This window comes from Rhinopithecus bieti, unplaced genomic scaffold, assembly GCF_001698545.2.
Source record: "Rhinopithecus bieti isolate Rb0 unplaced genomic scaffold, ASM169854v2 scaffold_68244, whole genome shotgun sequence".
Classification (NCBI taxonomy): Eukaryota; Metazoa; Chordata; class Mammalia; order Primates; family Cercopithecidae; genus Rhinopithecus; species Rhinopithecus bieti.
In genome coordinates, this window is record NW_016825829.1 from 1,135,427 (window position 1) to 1,148,925 (window position 13,499).

A 13,499-nucleotide genomic window follows, 5' to 3' on the forward strand; every position below is an offset into this window, starting at 1 on the left:
AAAAAAAAAAAAAAAAAAAAAAAGTTGAGAATGTTTCAAGAAATCTGTGGTTCTCCAAGAAGAAGAAAAAGTTCCATAAAGCATCCCAGGAAGATTAGAATGCAAACGGACATTCTCTGGGAGGTGGGACATACCATAGCCCAAAGTGACATCTTCCACCCTGTGCCCCAATAAAAACAAATTCACACAAAAAAAAAAAAAGAAAGAAATCTGTGGTTAACTACTAATGGCTAGCAAAATAGGATTTTCACCCTAACACCCTTTAGCAGGCCCAGGAGTCAAAACTATTTTCAAATTAGTACCAAAATTTCCTCTGCCTTTTTCACCGTGCTGACATTCACATGGACAGGGCAAAAACAATGGTGGGGAAAAGAGCTAAGCGCCAATGCGAGGACAAAGACTGCAGGAGCAAAGCATGCTAGTGGCTGCTGCATTCTTCACTGCCACACGCTTCAAAGCTGTGAGGGGGGAAAAAGCCAGTTTCACTTAAGAATGTCCTTGATGCAGCAAAAATAATTATTTTGTATAAATCTCCACCCCCGAGCACAAGTCTTCTGACTACTCTGCGTGAGGAAGTGGGAAGTACACATGAAGCATTTCTCTGGCATGCCCCAGGAGGAGCCGGCCTCGAGGAATCTCACTGTGCACTGGGAGCTGAATGGCCCTTCACCTGTGAAACGTTCAGTTTTACTTCAAAAGAGTGAATGATGGGCCAAACTATGGTTATTTGGACTTGGATATTTGTCAGATATTTTCCAAGATGAACAAAATGAGTCTGTCACTTCAAGGCAATTTGGCATTATTTGGGACCATGAGCTTTTCTCATAATCATAATTTTTCTGAGCAAGAATTAGAACTCTGGAAAACTTGCACCTGCCACTGTGGGCTTGAAAACTCAACATTTAAAGACCTTTCTGATGAGATCAGTGGTGATATTAACAAATATGATTTTTTTGTAACAAATATGATTTTTAAAAAATAATGATTAAAAGTATTAATGTCAGGAAAATCTGTCTACCTTAGTAAACCAATACTTTACAAATAACCAACATGTGATGTTACAAGCCATGCATGGGCAAGATATCCATTCAGAGGACAAGACAGATGAATGGACTTTCACATAACAGTGTAGGGAAAAGCCACTAATTAGTTTTAGCTTCTACACTACGCCTAACCCTTGAGACACCAACTTGTCATGGTTTGGTACAGCATCAAAGAAAAATATCCACAATTCTCTAAAAAAGTCAATAAAATATTTGTTCAAATACTTCAATTAGAACAACCTATCACAACAGGTTCCACACAGAGGCAGATATAAGAACCCAGCTTTGTTCTATCATTCAGACATTAAAGAGGATGCGGTGGCTCACGTCTGTAATCCCAGCACTTTGGGAGGCAGAGGTGGGTGGATCACGAGGTCAGGATTTCAAGACCAGCCTGATCAAGATGGTGAAACCCCCATCTCTACTAAAAATACAAAAATTAGCCGGGCACAGTGGCAGGCACCTGTAATCCCAGCGACATGGGAGGCTGAGGCAGGAGAATTCCTTGAACCCGGGCAGCAGCGGTTGCAGTGAGCCAAGATCATGCCACTGTACTCCAGCCTGGGTGACAAAGACACCGTCTCAAAAAAAAAAAAAGAAAAAAAAAAAAAAGAGGTTTGAAAAAAATACAAAATGCTGCCATTCTACTTACTAAACCATTATTATTTTTTTTTTTGAGACAGAGTCTCACTCTGTTGCCTAGGCTAGAGTGCAGTGGTGCGATCTCAGCTCACTGCAACCTCCACCTCCCTGGTTCAAGTGATTCTCCTGCCTCAGCCTCCCAAGTAGCTGGGACTACAGGCATGTGCCACCATGACTGGCTAATTTTGTACTTTTAGTAGAGATGAGGTTTTGCCATGTTGGCCAGGCTGGTCTGGAACTCCTGACCTCAGGTGATCCGTCCGTCTTGGCCTCCCAAAGTGCTGGGATTACAGGCATGGGTCGTCGTGACTTGCCCTACTTACTAAACCATTCTTTTTTTTGGAAAATAGTTTTATGTAAAACATGCTATTGATCTTAACATGTAATCAGTTAAGAATATAAACGACCTATGACTCAGCAATTTCTTCCATTTATAGACAACAGAATGTCATGTGTGCTCCACAATCAGCAAGATTTGGAAACAACTAAAATGCAACATGTTCATAAAGGAAGACAGCATCTAGCAATGAAAATAGAGAAACAAGATTATGACTCTCAAACACAATGCTGAGCAAAATAACACATACATTATGATTACATTTCTGTAAAATTCACAATACCAGAAAAACTGTACTACAATGTTTGTGGGTAGATGCTTAGGATAACTAACAAAGAAAAGTAAGAGTGAGGACTGGGAGCAGGCGGCAAGTGTGAACTTGGTGCAAGAGGGTAATGACTGGAAGGGGTTCAAGAAGGGATCTGGGTTAAGGGCAATGCTTGATTTCTGACCTGCACGGTAGCAGAAGCAACCCCACATCTATTTCTTTTTCTGAGACGGAGTCTCGCTCTGTCGCCCAGGCTGGAGTGCAGTGGCGTGATCTCTGCTCACTGCAAGCTCCATCGCCTCCCAGGTCCACACCATTCTCCTGCCTCAGCCTCCCAAGTAGCTGGGACTACAGGTGCGCGCCACCACGCCCGGCTAATTTCTGTATTTTTAGTAGAGACAGGGTTTCACCGTGTTAGCCAGAATGGTCTCCATCTCCTGACCTTGTGATCTGCCCGCCTCGGCCTCCCAAAGTGCTGGGATTACAGGGGTGAGCCACCGCACCGGCAACCCCACATCTATTAACCATTACAGTAAGTGACAAGGATTGATTTCACCATTTAGGATACAGACTCTCGGCTGGGCATGGTGGCTCACACCCGTAATGTCAGCACTTGGAGAGGCCAAGGCTGTAGGATCGCTTGAGCACAGGAGTTCAAGACCAGCCTGGGCAACACAGTGGGGACCCATCTCTACAAAAACTTTAAAAAAATAAATAAATAATTAGCCAGGACTGTTGGCATGCAACTGTAGTCCCAGCTACTCGGGAGGCTAAGCTGGGAGAATCACTTGAGCCCACGAAGTCGAGGCTGCAGTGAGCTGTTTTCGCACCACTGCACTCCAGCCTGGGTGACAGAGTGAGACCTTGCCGTCGGAAAGGAAAGGAACGGAACGGAACGGAATGGAACGGAAAGGAGAAAAGAAAAGAGAAAGAGAGAAAGAGAGGATGAGAGGAAGAAGAAAGGAAGAAAGAAAATAAAGAAAAAAGGAAAGAAAGGAAAGAAGAAAAGAAAAGCAGACTCTCAGTTAAAACCACATAAAGTCTACCTCTATATATACTGCATGAGAACACCTAAACAGACTAACACAAAGAAGTCAAAATTAAAAGGATGTGCAGATGTGCAAAAAAAAAAAAAGAATGGGAGGGAGCTCCCATAGCTAAACAAACAGAAAACACCACCCTTCAGGAGAAAGGCGTGACCACAGATGGGTCCATGCAGTAACAGGAACGATACACGGAGACTTAATAATTTTAACCTGTATTCTACCCAGCACAGTCTTGAAACACGTAAAGCAAAAACAGAAATTTTTTAAGGAAGAAAGGAAAAAGACACATTCATAGTAGGAGATTTTAAATATCACTCAGAAATTGACAGATTAAGCACAAAAAAGTAATAAAACCACAGAAACACAGAAGGATTTAAGAATACAATTAAAGAGGTCCTGAGCCTTCCACCTAAACCCAGAGAAAACATTATTTTCCAGCACAAACTATTTTTTAAGAAGTAACTATGTATTAGAACTAGCAAATACAGCTGATTAACAAGGAATCACTATAATACAGACTATGATTTTCAACTATAACAGCGTTAAATTAAAAGTCAACATGATTAAAAGTAATTCAAGTGGCTGAGCATGGTGGCTCACGCCTGAAATTTCAGCACATTGGGAGGCTGAGGCAGATCACCTGAGGTCAGGAGTTTGAGACTAGCCTGGCCAACATAGTGAAACCCCATATCTACTAAAAATACAAAAATTAGCCAGGCGTGGTGACACACGCCTGTAATCCCAGCTGCTCGGGAGGCTGAGGCATGAGAATCACTTGAACCCAGAACACAGAGGTTGCTGTGAGCCAAGATCGTGCCACTACACTCCAGTCTGGGTGACAGAGTGAGATTCCATCTCAAAATAATAATAATAATAATAATAATAATAATTCAAGAGATATGTGTTTGGATACTTACACATACTTCTAAATAATTCACAGGTGAAAACAGAATAATAAAAATTAGAAAATAATGAAAATTGGCCGGGTGCAGCAACTCACACCTGCAATCCCAGCACTTTGGGAGGCCGAGGCGGGTGGATCACGAGGTCAGGAGATCAAGACCATCCTGGCTAACATGGTGAAATCCCACCTCTACTAAAAATACAAAACAAATTAGCCGGGCGTGGTGACAGGCACTTGTAGTCCCATAGTCCCAACTACTTGGGAGGCTGAGGCAGGTGAATGGCGTGAACCCAGGAGGCGGAGCTTGCAGTGAGCCGAGTTTGTGCCACTGCACTCCAGCCTGGGTGACTGAGCAAGACTCCTTCTCAAAAAAAAAAAAAAAATTAGCCGGCCATGGTGGTGCATGCCTGTAATCCCAGCTACTGGGAGGCTGAGGCAGGAGAATGGCTTGAACCCAGAAGGTAGAGGTTGTGGTGAGCCGAGATCAAGCCACTGCACTCCAGCCTGGGCAACAAGAGCGAAACTTCAACTGCAAAAAAAAGAAAAGCCAGGCGCCGGGGCTCACACCTTTAATCCCAACATTTTGGGAGGCCGAGGCGGGCAGATCACGAGCTCGGGAAATTGAGACAATCCTGGCTAACACGGTGAAACCCAGTCTCTATTAAAAAAAATAAAATAAAAATACAAAAAATTAGCTAGGCGTGGTGGCGGGCGCCTGTAGTCCCAGCTACAGGGGAGGCTGAGGCAGGAGAATGGCGTGAACCCAGAAGGCGGAGCTTGCAGTGAGCCAAGATGATGCACTGCACTCCAGCCTGGATGACAGAAAGAGGCTCCTTCTCAAAAACAAACAAACAAAAACCAAACAACAACAACAAAAAAAACACACATGGCACATGGCCAGCTTCATGGACTTTGGAAGGCCAAGGTGGGTGGATTACCCGAGGTCAGGAGTTCAAGACCAGCCTGGCCAACGTGGTGAAACCCAGTCTCTACTAAAAATACAAAAATTAGCTGGGTTGGTGGCACGTGCCTATAATCCCAGCTACTCAGGAGGCTAAGGCAGGAGTATCATTTGAACTCATGAGGTGGAGGTTTCCATTAGCCGAGATCATGCAATTATACTCCAGCATGGGAGATAACAGGGAAACTTTGTCTCAAAAAAAAAAAAAAAAAAAAACCAGAAAATCTCTAGAGGAAGATTCAAGCATCTGCCAACAGTGGAGGCCTCTGGGAAGGCAAAGAGGATAAAGAAAGAGAGCCAGAGGAAACTAACTTTGCACTGTTCTCTTTTGGGCCTCTAAAAAAATCTTTTTAATATCACATTCACCAGAGCACTAACTAATCAAATATTAATATACAGCACATATATTAATTTTATATACATGCTATTTTATAATACATGTATATAAAATAGCAATAGGCCGGGCACGGTGGCTCAAGCCTGTAATCCCAGCACTTTGGGAGGCCGAGACGGGCGGATCACAAGGTCAGGAGATCGAGACCATCCTGGCTAACACAGTGAAACCCCGTCTCTACTAAAAAATACAAAAAAAAAACTAGCCGGGCGAGGTGGCAGGCGCCTGTAGTCCCAGCTACTCCAGCGGCTGAGGCAGGAGAATGGCTAAACCTGGGAGGCGGAGCTTGCAGTGAGCTGAGATCCTGCCACTGCACTCCAGCCTGGGCGACAGAGCGAGACTCTGTCTCAAAAAAAAAATAAAATAAAATAGCAATAATTGCCTGGGTGCAGTGGCTCACACCTGTCAACCCAGTACTTTGGGAGGCCGAGGCGGGAGGGTCACTTGAGGTCAGGAGTTTGAAACCAGCCTGAGCAACATGGCAAAACTCTGTCTCTACTAAAAATACAAAAATTAGCTGGGCACAGTGGCGCATGCCTGTAGTCCAGCTACTCAGGAGGCTGAGGCAGAGGTTACAGTGAGCCAAGATCACGCCACTGCATTCCAGCCTGGGCAACAGAGCAAGACTCTATCTTAAAAATAATAATAATAAAAGCAGTAATTAATTAAATACACAAAGTAAAAGCATTTTAAAAGTTAAAACTGCTTCTTTGAAAAGACAAAACTGACAGACTTTTTTTTTTTTTTTTTTTTGAGACGGAGTCTCACTCTGTCACCCAGGCTGGAGTGCAGGGGCACAATCTCAGCTCACTGCGAGCTCTGCCTCCCAGGTTCACACCATTCTCCGGCCTCAGCCTCCCCAGTAGCTGGGACTACAGGCGCCCACCACCACACCTGGCTAATTTTTGTATTTTTGGTAGAGACGGGGTTTCACCGTGTTAGCCAGGATGGTCTCACTGTCCTGACCTCATGATCCACCCACCTCAGCCTCCCAAAGTGCTGGGATTACAGGCGTGAGCCACCATGCCTGGCCTATATATATTTTTTTATATAGACAGAGTCTTGCTATGTTGGCCAGGTGGGTCTTGAACTCCTGGCCTCAAGCAACCCTCCTGCTTCGACCTCCCAAAGACTACGGTTAGAGTTGTGAGCCACTGTGCTGGGCCAAAACTGACAGACTTCTAACAAAACTAGTTTAAAAGAAAAAGAAAGCAAGCACAAATAATGAGAAAAAGTCGCTGGGCATGGTGGCTCAGGCTTGTAATCCCAGCACTTTGGGAGACCAAGGTGGGCAGATCACCTGAGGTCAGGAAAGAGAACAGCCTGGCCAACATGGAGAAACCCAGTCTCTACTAAAAATACAAAAAAATTAGCTGGGTGTGGTGGTACGTGCCTGTAGTCCCAGCTACTTGGGAGGCTGAGTCACCAGAATCGCTTGAATCCGGGAGGCAGAGGTTGCAGTAAGCCGAGATTGCACCACTGCATTCCAGCCTGGGTGACAGAGCGAGACTCCATCTCAGGGGGAAAAATTTAAAAAAAAAGAAAAAGTCAAATCTACATATCAGGTAGGAAGTGAAAAGAGACTATTACACAAAACTTTATACCAGTAACTGCCAATTTTTCTTTTCTTCTTTTTTTAAAAGAGGGTCTCACTGTGCTGCCCAGACTGCAGTATACTGGCGCTATCATACCACACAACAGCCCAGAACTCCTGGGCTCAAGTGACCCTCCTGCCTCAGTCTACTGTGTAGCCGGAACTACAGGCATGTGCCACATCGGCCGGCAACTCTGACAATTTCTTAGAATATAACTTACCAAAACTAACTTGACAAGCTTTTAACCATTAAAGAAAGTGAACCACAACTTTAAAATCTATCTAGAGACACACATGGCTGTGAAGGGCAGGTGAGGCCAAAGGCGGGTCATTCATGAATGAGTAGCCCCAGAGTATTTGCATTCCACCGGTCATGGGCCAAGGCAGAGGAAAACAATAATCAAAGCAACAAAGTCTTGAAGAAGATGAAAATAGATAGGCACTTGAAAGCCCAGTGGGGGTGGGCTTTGGAAAGGAAAGAGAGGAGAAAATGCCCTCAGCTATGGGGGTTTGGAGGTGATACAGGGAGGTGCCCAATGTTAGCTTTGATTTTATCCCTGAAGCATGAAGGTCAATAGCTGAGCTGAGCAAGGGGTGGGTAAAGAGTGTACAGGTAGTCTAAGAAGCAAGGAAAAGGAAGGGTTCCTGCCAAGGAGTTTGGGGAGGTACTTAAGCCAGAAAAACGCACCAGATGCCTATGCATGACTTGGAGTCATGAAGTTATTAAGAGGAAGCAGTAAACTGAGGCCAGCAATTTTCTCCAGGAATATTCTGCCACGTGGAGGGAAGAGATAGGGCCGGACCAGCATAACCAAAAAAAGTTCAGGGCTTTTGCCTGAGAGCCATGGAAGAGTCACAGTGCCAAGTCAGGGAACTCAGGCTCCTAGAAGTGAGGTCAGGGAGACATGATAAACAGAACAGGAATGGAATCCATGGACTGACAGGGATAGATGAGGTCAAAGAACTATGGCAGGTTGGGCACAATGGCTCACGACTGTAATCCCAGCACTTTGGGAAGCCAAGGCAGGTGGATCATTTGAGGCCAGGAGTTTGAGACCAGTCTGACCATCATGGCGAAACCCTGTCTCTACTAAAAATACAAAAATCAGCCAGGTGTGGTGTTGCACGCCTATAGTCCCAGGTACTCCGGAGGGTGAGGCATGAGAATCGCTTGAATCCAGGAGGCAGAGGTTGCAGTGAGTCAATATCACACCACTGCACTCCAGCCTGGGTAACAGAGCGAGACTGTGTCTCAAAAAAAAAAAAGAAAAGAAAAGAAAAAAGAAAAAAGAAAAAAAAATTAGCCAGGTGTGATGGCGCATGCCTATAGTCCCAGCTACTCAGGAGGTTGAGGCACGATAGTCTCTTGAACCTAGGAAGTGAGGCTGCAGTGAGCTGAGATCGTGCCACTGCACTCCAGCCTGGGCAACAGGCAAGACTCTGTCTCCAAAAAAAAAAAAAAAAAAAAAAACTATGGCAAGAGAAGACAGTCAAGCAAGTGAGCTACAAAGACAATGATCAAGATGAAAGTTTGAAATGGAGATTTCTTAGGTTTCCAGACATGACAATGTCTAGGACATGATGCTAGGATGGGTCGGTCTTGGAAGAAGAGGTCTCCAGAGAAATCTGCAACATGCAACTGTCAGGTAGGATTTAAGAAAAATTCCCACCAATATTCTCCTACAACTGCTGATAACAGAATGCTTATCTGGAGGACAGCAATTCAGACCCACTTCCCCTCTGGATGCAGAAAGCGGAGGGAGAGTGAGCCCTGACCCTAAGGATGAGCCAGAGCAGGACAAATGATAAAATCCTATCTCTGGGCCACTGGAGAGCTGAAGTGACCAGGCTGCCGGAGGGAATTACACAACAAACTGCAGTAGCCTCTCCAGAGAGAAGGGGACATACTTACTGTTTCACCTTTGGCAGAGGAAGGAAAGTGGAAGGAGGCCATAAAAGTGGTTAGAAAAAAACAGCTGAACTTTAAACAAATTCTGAAAGGTTGAGAGTGTCAAGTGTGGGAGTCTAACTCCTGGAAAGCCCCAAAAGAAACGTTCCCACTCATTCCCAGGAGACCTGCGCCCGTCTCCAGGCTAATCCACTAGCTGAGAGGAAGGGAACATGCCTTTCTCCTTGTCCTGGAGAAAGGCATGTGCCACACACAGGCCAGGACCAGCACAAGACACCCGGCCGGTCAGATCCCTGCAGATACAAGGCAGAGTCTGGCTGCCACCGGGCAGAGGCAGGCTCGTTGGGAAAGCTGCCCCCAAGGCCGTGAGCACAGAGCTGCCCAACAGTCAGGCTAGAGGAGGGAACTGAGAAGGTGCCACCATCGGAGAGCTTGCCAAGGAGGTAGTAGAGAGAAACTCCCCTCTACAGGCCCACACAAGCACACACAGTGCTAGAGACAGCCCAGCTGAGGCTGACTGGACTGACCTGGCCTCCCAGGTGCACAACAGGAAACAACTTCAGCTTGATGCTCCCTGCACACTGTCTGGCATCTGACCAAACAGAACAAGAGAAACAGAAAGCAAGAACCAATAACGTTTAAGGAAGAGATAATACCAATTCTAACAAACTCTTCCAGAAAGGAGAAGAAACAGGAACACATTCCAACTCATTTTATGAGGCCCCAAAGACCACTATAAGAGACAGACAGACAGCCTTCATGAGCACAGATGCAAAAATCATTAACATAACTTTAGCAAATCAATCCAGCAACACATAAAAAGGATGTCCACAGAAAGAAAAATAATGGTCACAGCAGCTTTTTTCAAAATAGCCCAAATGTGGAAGCAACACAAACATCCATCAATTAATTGGTGAATGCATAAACTGGTTTATCTGTACAATTACTCAATGAAAAAGAGAAACTACGGATGCATGCAACATTTGGATGACTCTCAAAAGCATCATGCAAGTTACAGAAGTGTATGTGACACTCTGGAAAAAGCAAAATTGTAGGAACAAAAATGAGGTCAGGCTGGATGCAATGGCTCACGCCTGTAATCACTATGGGAGGCAGAGGCAGGCAGATCACGAGGTCAAGAGATTGAGACCATACTGGCCAACATGGTGAAACCCCGTCTGTACCAAAAATACAAAAATTAGCTAGGCGAGGTGGTGGCAGGTGCCTGTAGTCCCAGCTACTGGGTAGGCTGAGGCAGAAGAATTGCTTGAACCCAGGAGGCGAAGGTTGCAGTGAGCCAAGATTGTGCAACTGCACTCCAGCCTGGGTGACAGAGCGAGACTCTGTCTCAAAAAAAAAAAAAAATCAGGTAGGTGGTTACCAGAGGCTAGGGTAGGGAAAGGGAAGTGACTACCAAGGGGAACAAGGGAACTTTATGGGGTGATGCAAATGTTCTGTAGCTTAACTGTGGTAGTGAACATTTTTTAAGCAAAAAAAGAGTGAATCTTAATGGAAGGTAAATTATATTATTTTTTTAAAGGCCAGCTCCAACAAAGAAGCCGACCTACAAAGCAACAGATGGTCTGAGTCCACAAACACAGGTCAATACTACACCTCTGCTGTTCCCAAGGTCACTGTTTCTGGTGAGGACAGAAAGGCTCATTTGACAAACTATCCATTACCAAGACAAGTCAGGGGCTGGGAAATGAGATCCTCCCCCAACCCAGGCAAGATGAACTGCAGGGAACCATAGGCACTTCCACTGGCCTCTGAACCAGGGCAAACAGCAGAAACCTGTTCCCAAGGGCAGAGGCAGGCTAAAACGCAAGAGCAGGGCTGGAATAGGAAGAAGAGTTGATAAAGTTTAAGGAGAAAACAAACAAACAAAAAACACCACAAAAAGCAAAGCAAATGGTATTGGTAACAAACAAACGAAAACCACACAAAGAAAACCATAAAAATAGCTGCCTTTGTGGAGTTTATATTCTAATGAAGAAGAAAGCAAACCAAATGAGTAAGTAAAATACATAGTATGTTAGAAATAAGTGCTAGTGCCGGGCACGGTGGCTCATGCCTGTAATCCCAGCACTTTGGGAGTCTGAGGTGAGCGGATCACAAGGTCAGGAGATTGAGACCATCCTGGCTAACACGGCGAAACCTCATCTCTACTAAAAATACAAAAAAAAATTAGCCGGGCGTGGTGGCGGACCCCTGTAGTCCCAGTTACTTGGGAGGCTGAGGTAGGAGAATGGCGTGAACCTGGGAGGCGGAGCTTGCAGTGAGCCGAGATCGCACCATTGCACTCCAGCCTGGGTGACAGAACGAGACTCCGTTTCAAAAAAAAAAAAGAAAGAAAGAAGTGCTAGGAAGAGAAGTACAGCAGGAAAGGCGGACGTGTGGGAGGGACCGAGTGAGAAAGTAATTCAGGCAACGAGACCCCAAGGATAGAAACTGGCCCGGGAGATGCAGCATGCCTTCAAGGCCAGTAAAGATGGAAGCCCACACCAGGCAGTGGGGACATGCTCTTCAGACTGTCACCAGGACTCCCCCAAGGCAGTTCTGCAGGAGAAAACAGAGGAGTAGGGAATGCACATGCTTTCTGGCTGCACACAGCAAGGTATCAGAAGGAAGAGAAGAGCTCAGACAATAATTAGCCACTTGCAAGCAGAAATCAAAGGGCACAGAAGAGCCCTAGAATGTGAGGCCTCACACAGTTGCAAGAGCCAACTCCTTCCAGATCCCAAACAGTACATGTGAAAGCCTGCCCGGAACAAGGGCCCACCAAAACGTCCATCAGGTCAAAGATGAGAGTTTAAGGGTGTGGTCTTCCCAGCCAAGCCTGCTGGCCTTGCTGTGGCCTCCAAGAGGCTGAAGCGGCACAAACAAGTCAAGGGGAAGGCCAGGCTTAAGAGCTGCCTTGGATACAGAATTAACCTGCATGTCAAATTGCCGAGAACTAAACACATGAAAACTGTACTCCCTTTTCAAGAAACTGCACCACCAAAGAAATACTAAGCTCAAAGCCGAAAATCACCCTTCAGGGCCACAAAGCTTGATGACTGAATCATGCCCAGACAAGGAGGGCAGGTGTCCTGCCACCTACTGCAGTGTCGGCAGGGAAGACCAGGAGGAACAGACTAGAAGGTGGTGCAGGAGGGAGTGCCCTCTGAAGCAAAAGCAAATCCATTTCTTTCACTGCCAGCTGGCCCCATAACCTGGGGTCGGGGGAGCCAACACCCTGCGCTGCCTGTGCTGGCAGCCACTCACCACTGGCTGGTCAAGGCCGCCATGCCTCTCCTCCTTCTCCACGGTCCTGCGGCAGTCCGGGCACACCCATAGTGGCAGGTGCAGCACGCTGTTGCCCTTGGGAGCCATGGAAAGGGCCAATTTGCTCGCAGTCTTAATTCCACTCTCTAAGAATGAGGAGTCTTTCCGTTCACTTCTGCACAGAAGACAATAATCCCCAGCGGGGTAGGGTGGTGTCCTATGATTCATGCCAAAACTAAAAGGAGTCTGGAATAGAAAAAAAAAAATTCTATTTTCAAAACCTCATCTATAAAGCCAATATTAAAATATATGTATGGTTGTAAAACAAACTAAAATGCATGTGTATGCTTATATACAGAAACATAAAATAGGAAATTTATTGAATAAAACTAAACCTAATGTTCTAGAAATTCATAATACTTCAAATAAAACAGTGCCATAAAGAAAATCTTAGATAGCACGAATTAGAAAATTGTCCAATTAAGCCCTTCACCTTGACTTCTGTATTACTTTTCCACCATATGCTAGAAATTGTCAGCCTCGATTTTCAGACTGTTTACCAAAACTGGTTACCACCAACAAAGTCTGAAACCACTATTCTAGAGGCATCTGTATACCAGGGCTCAGGCCCAAGATGGCAATTCTGGCTTAAGTGTGTCTGCAGATCTAAACCATCTCTGAGGTGGGCTGTCCAAATTCCAGATTCAAGATAAACAGGGAAATGATGGCAGCTGCACATTCAAGGCCTAGCCTGCCATCCAGGCCCAGCAATAATGATGCTGAGCTCATCCCCTATCACCTGATGTAAATAAACATCTGCATTTTCAAATAGGTCCTACAATGTGGGGCAAGGGGAAGCGGCCTTAGAGGTAGGAGAAATAGGCAAGATTATTATACCTTAAAACCTCTCAAAAGATAACCACCCACTCTATCAAAAAATAAAATAAAATTAGCCTTTAAAACACAAATACAGAAAAAGAAACTGAAGGCTGGGCACAGCTGCTTACGCCTGTGATCCCAGCACTTGGGGAGGCAGAAGTGAGATATCATTTGAGCTCAGGAGTTTGAGACCAGCCTCGGTAACACAGCAAGACTTCCCTTCTACAAAATATCCAACTTATTAGCCAGGTGTAG

General features: G+C 45.4%; 1 protein-coding gene across 4 annotated transcripts in view; it reads right to left on the reverse strand.

Annotated features, from left to right (window-relative positions):
• The window catches only part of FAM193A (family with sequence similarity 193 member A), a 144,454-nt gene extending 131,843 nt beyond the window's left edge, over window positions 1-12,611 (reverse strand). For all 4 annotated transcript variants that reach the window (XM_017863155.1, XM_017863153.1, XM_017863156.1 and 1 more), the window contains exon 1: window positions 12,366-12,611. In XM_017863155.1, coding sequence (XP_017718644.1) covers window positions 12,366-12,593 — 228 coding nt within the window. In that variant the 5' untranslated portion in view covers window positions 12,594-12,611. The remainder of the gene's footprint in view (window positions 1-12,365) is intronic.
• Window positions 12,612-13,499: the final 888 nt, after the last annotated feature.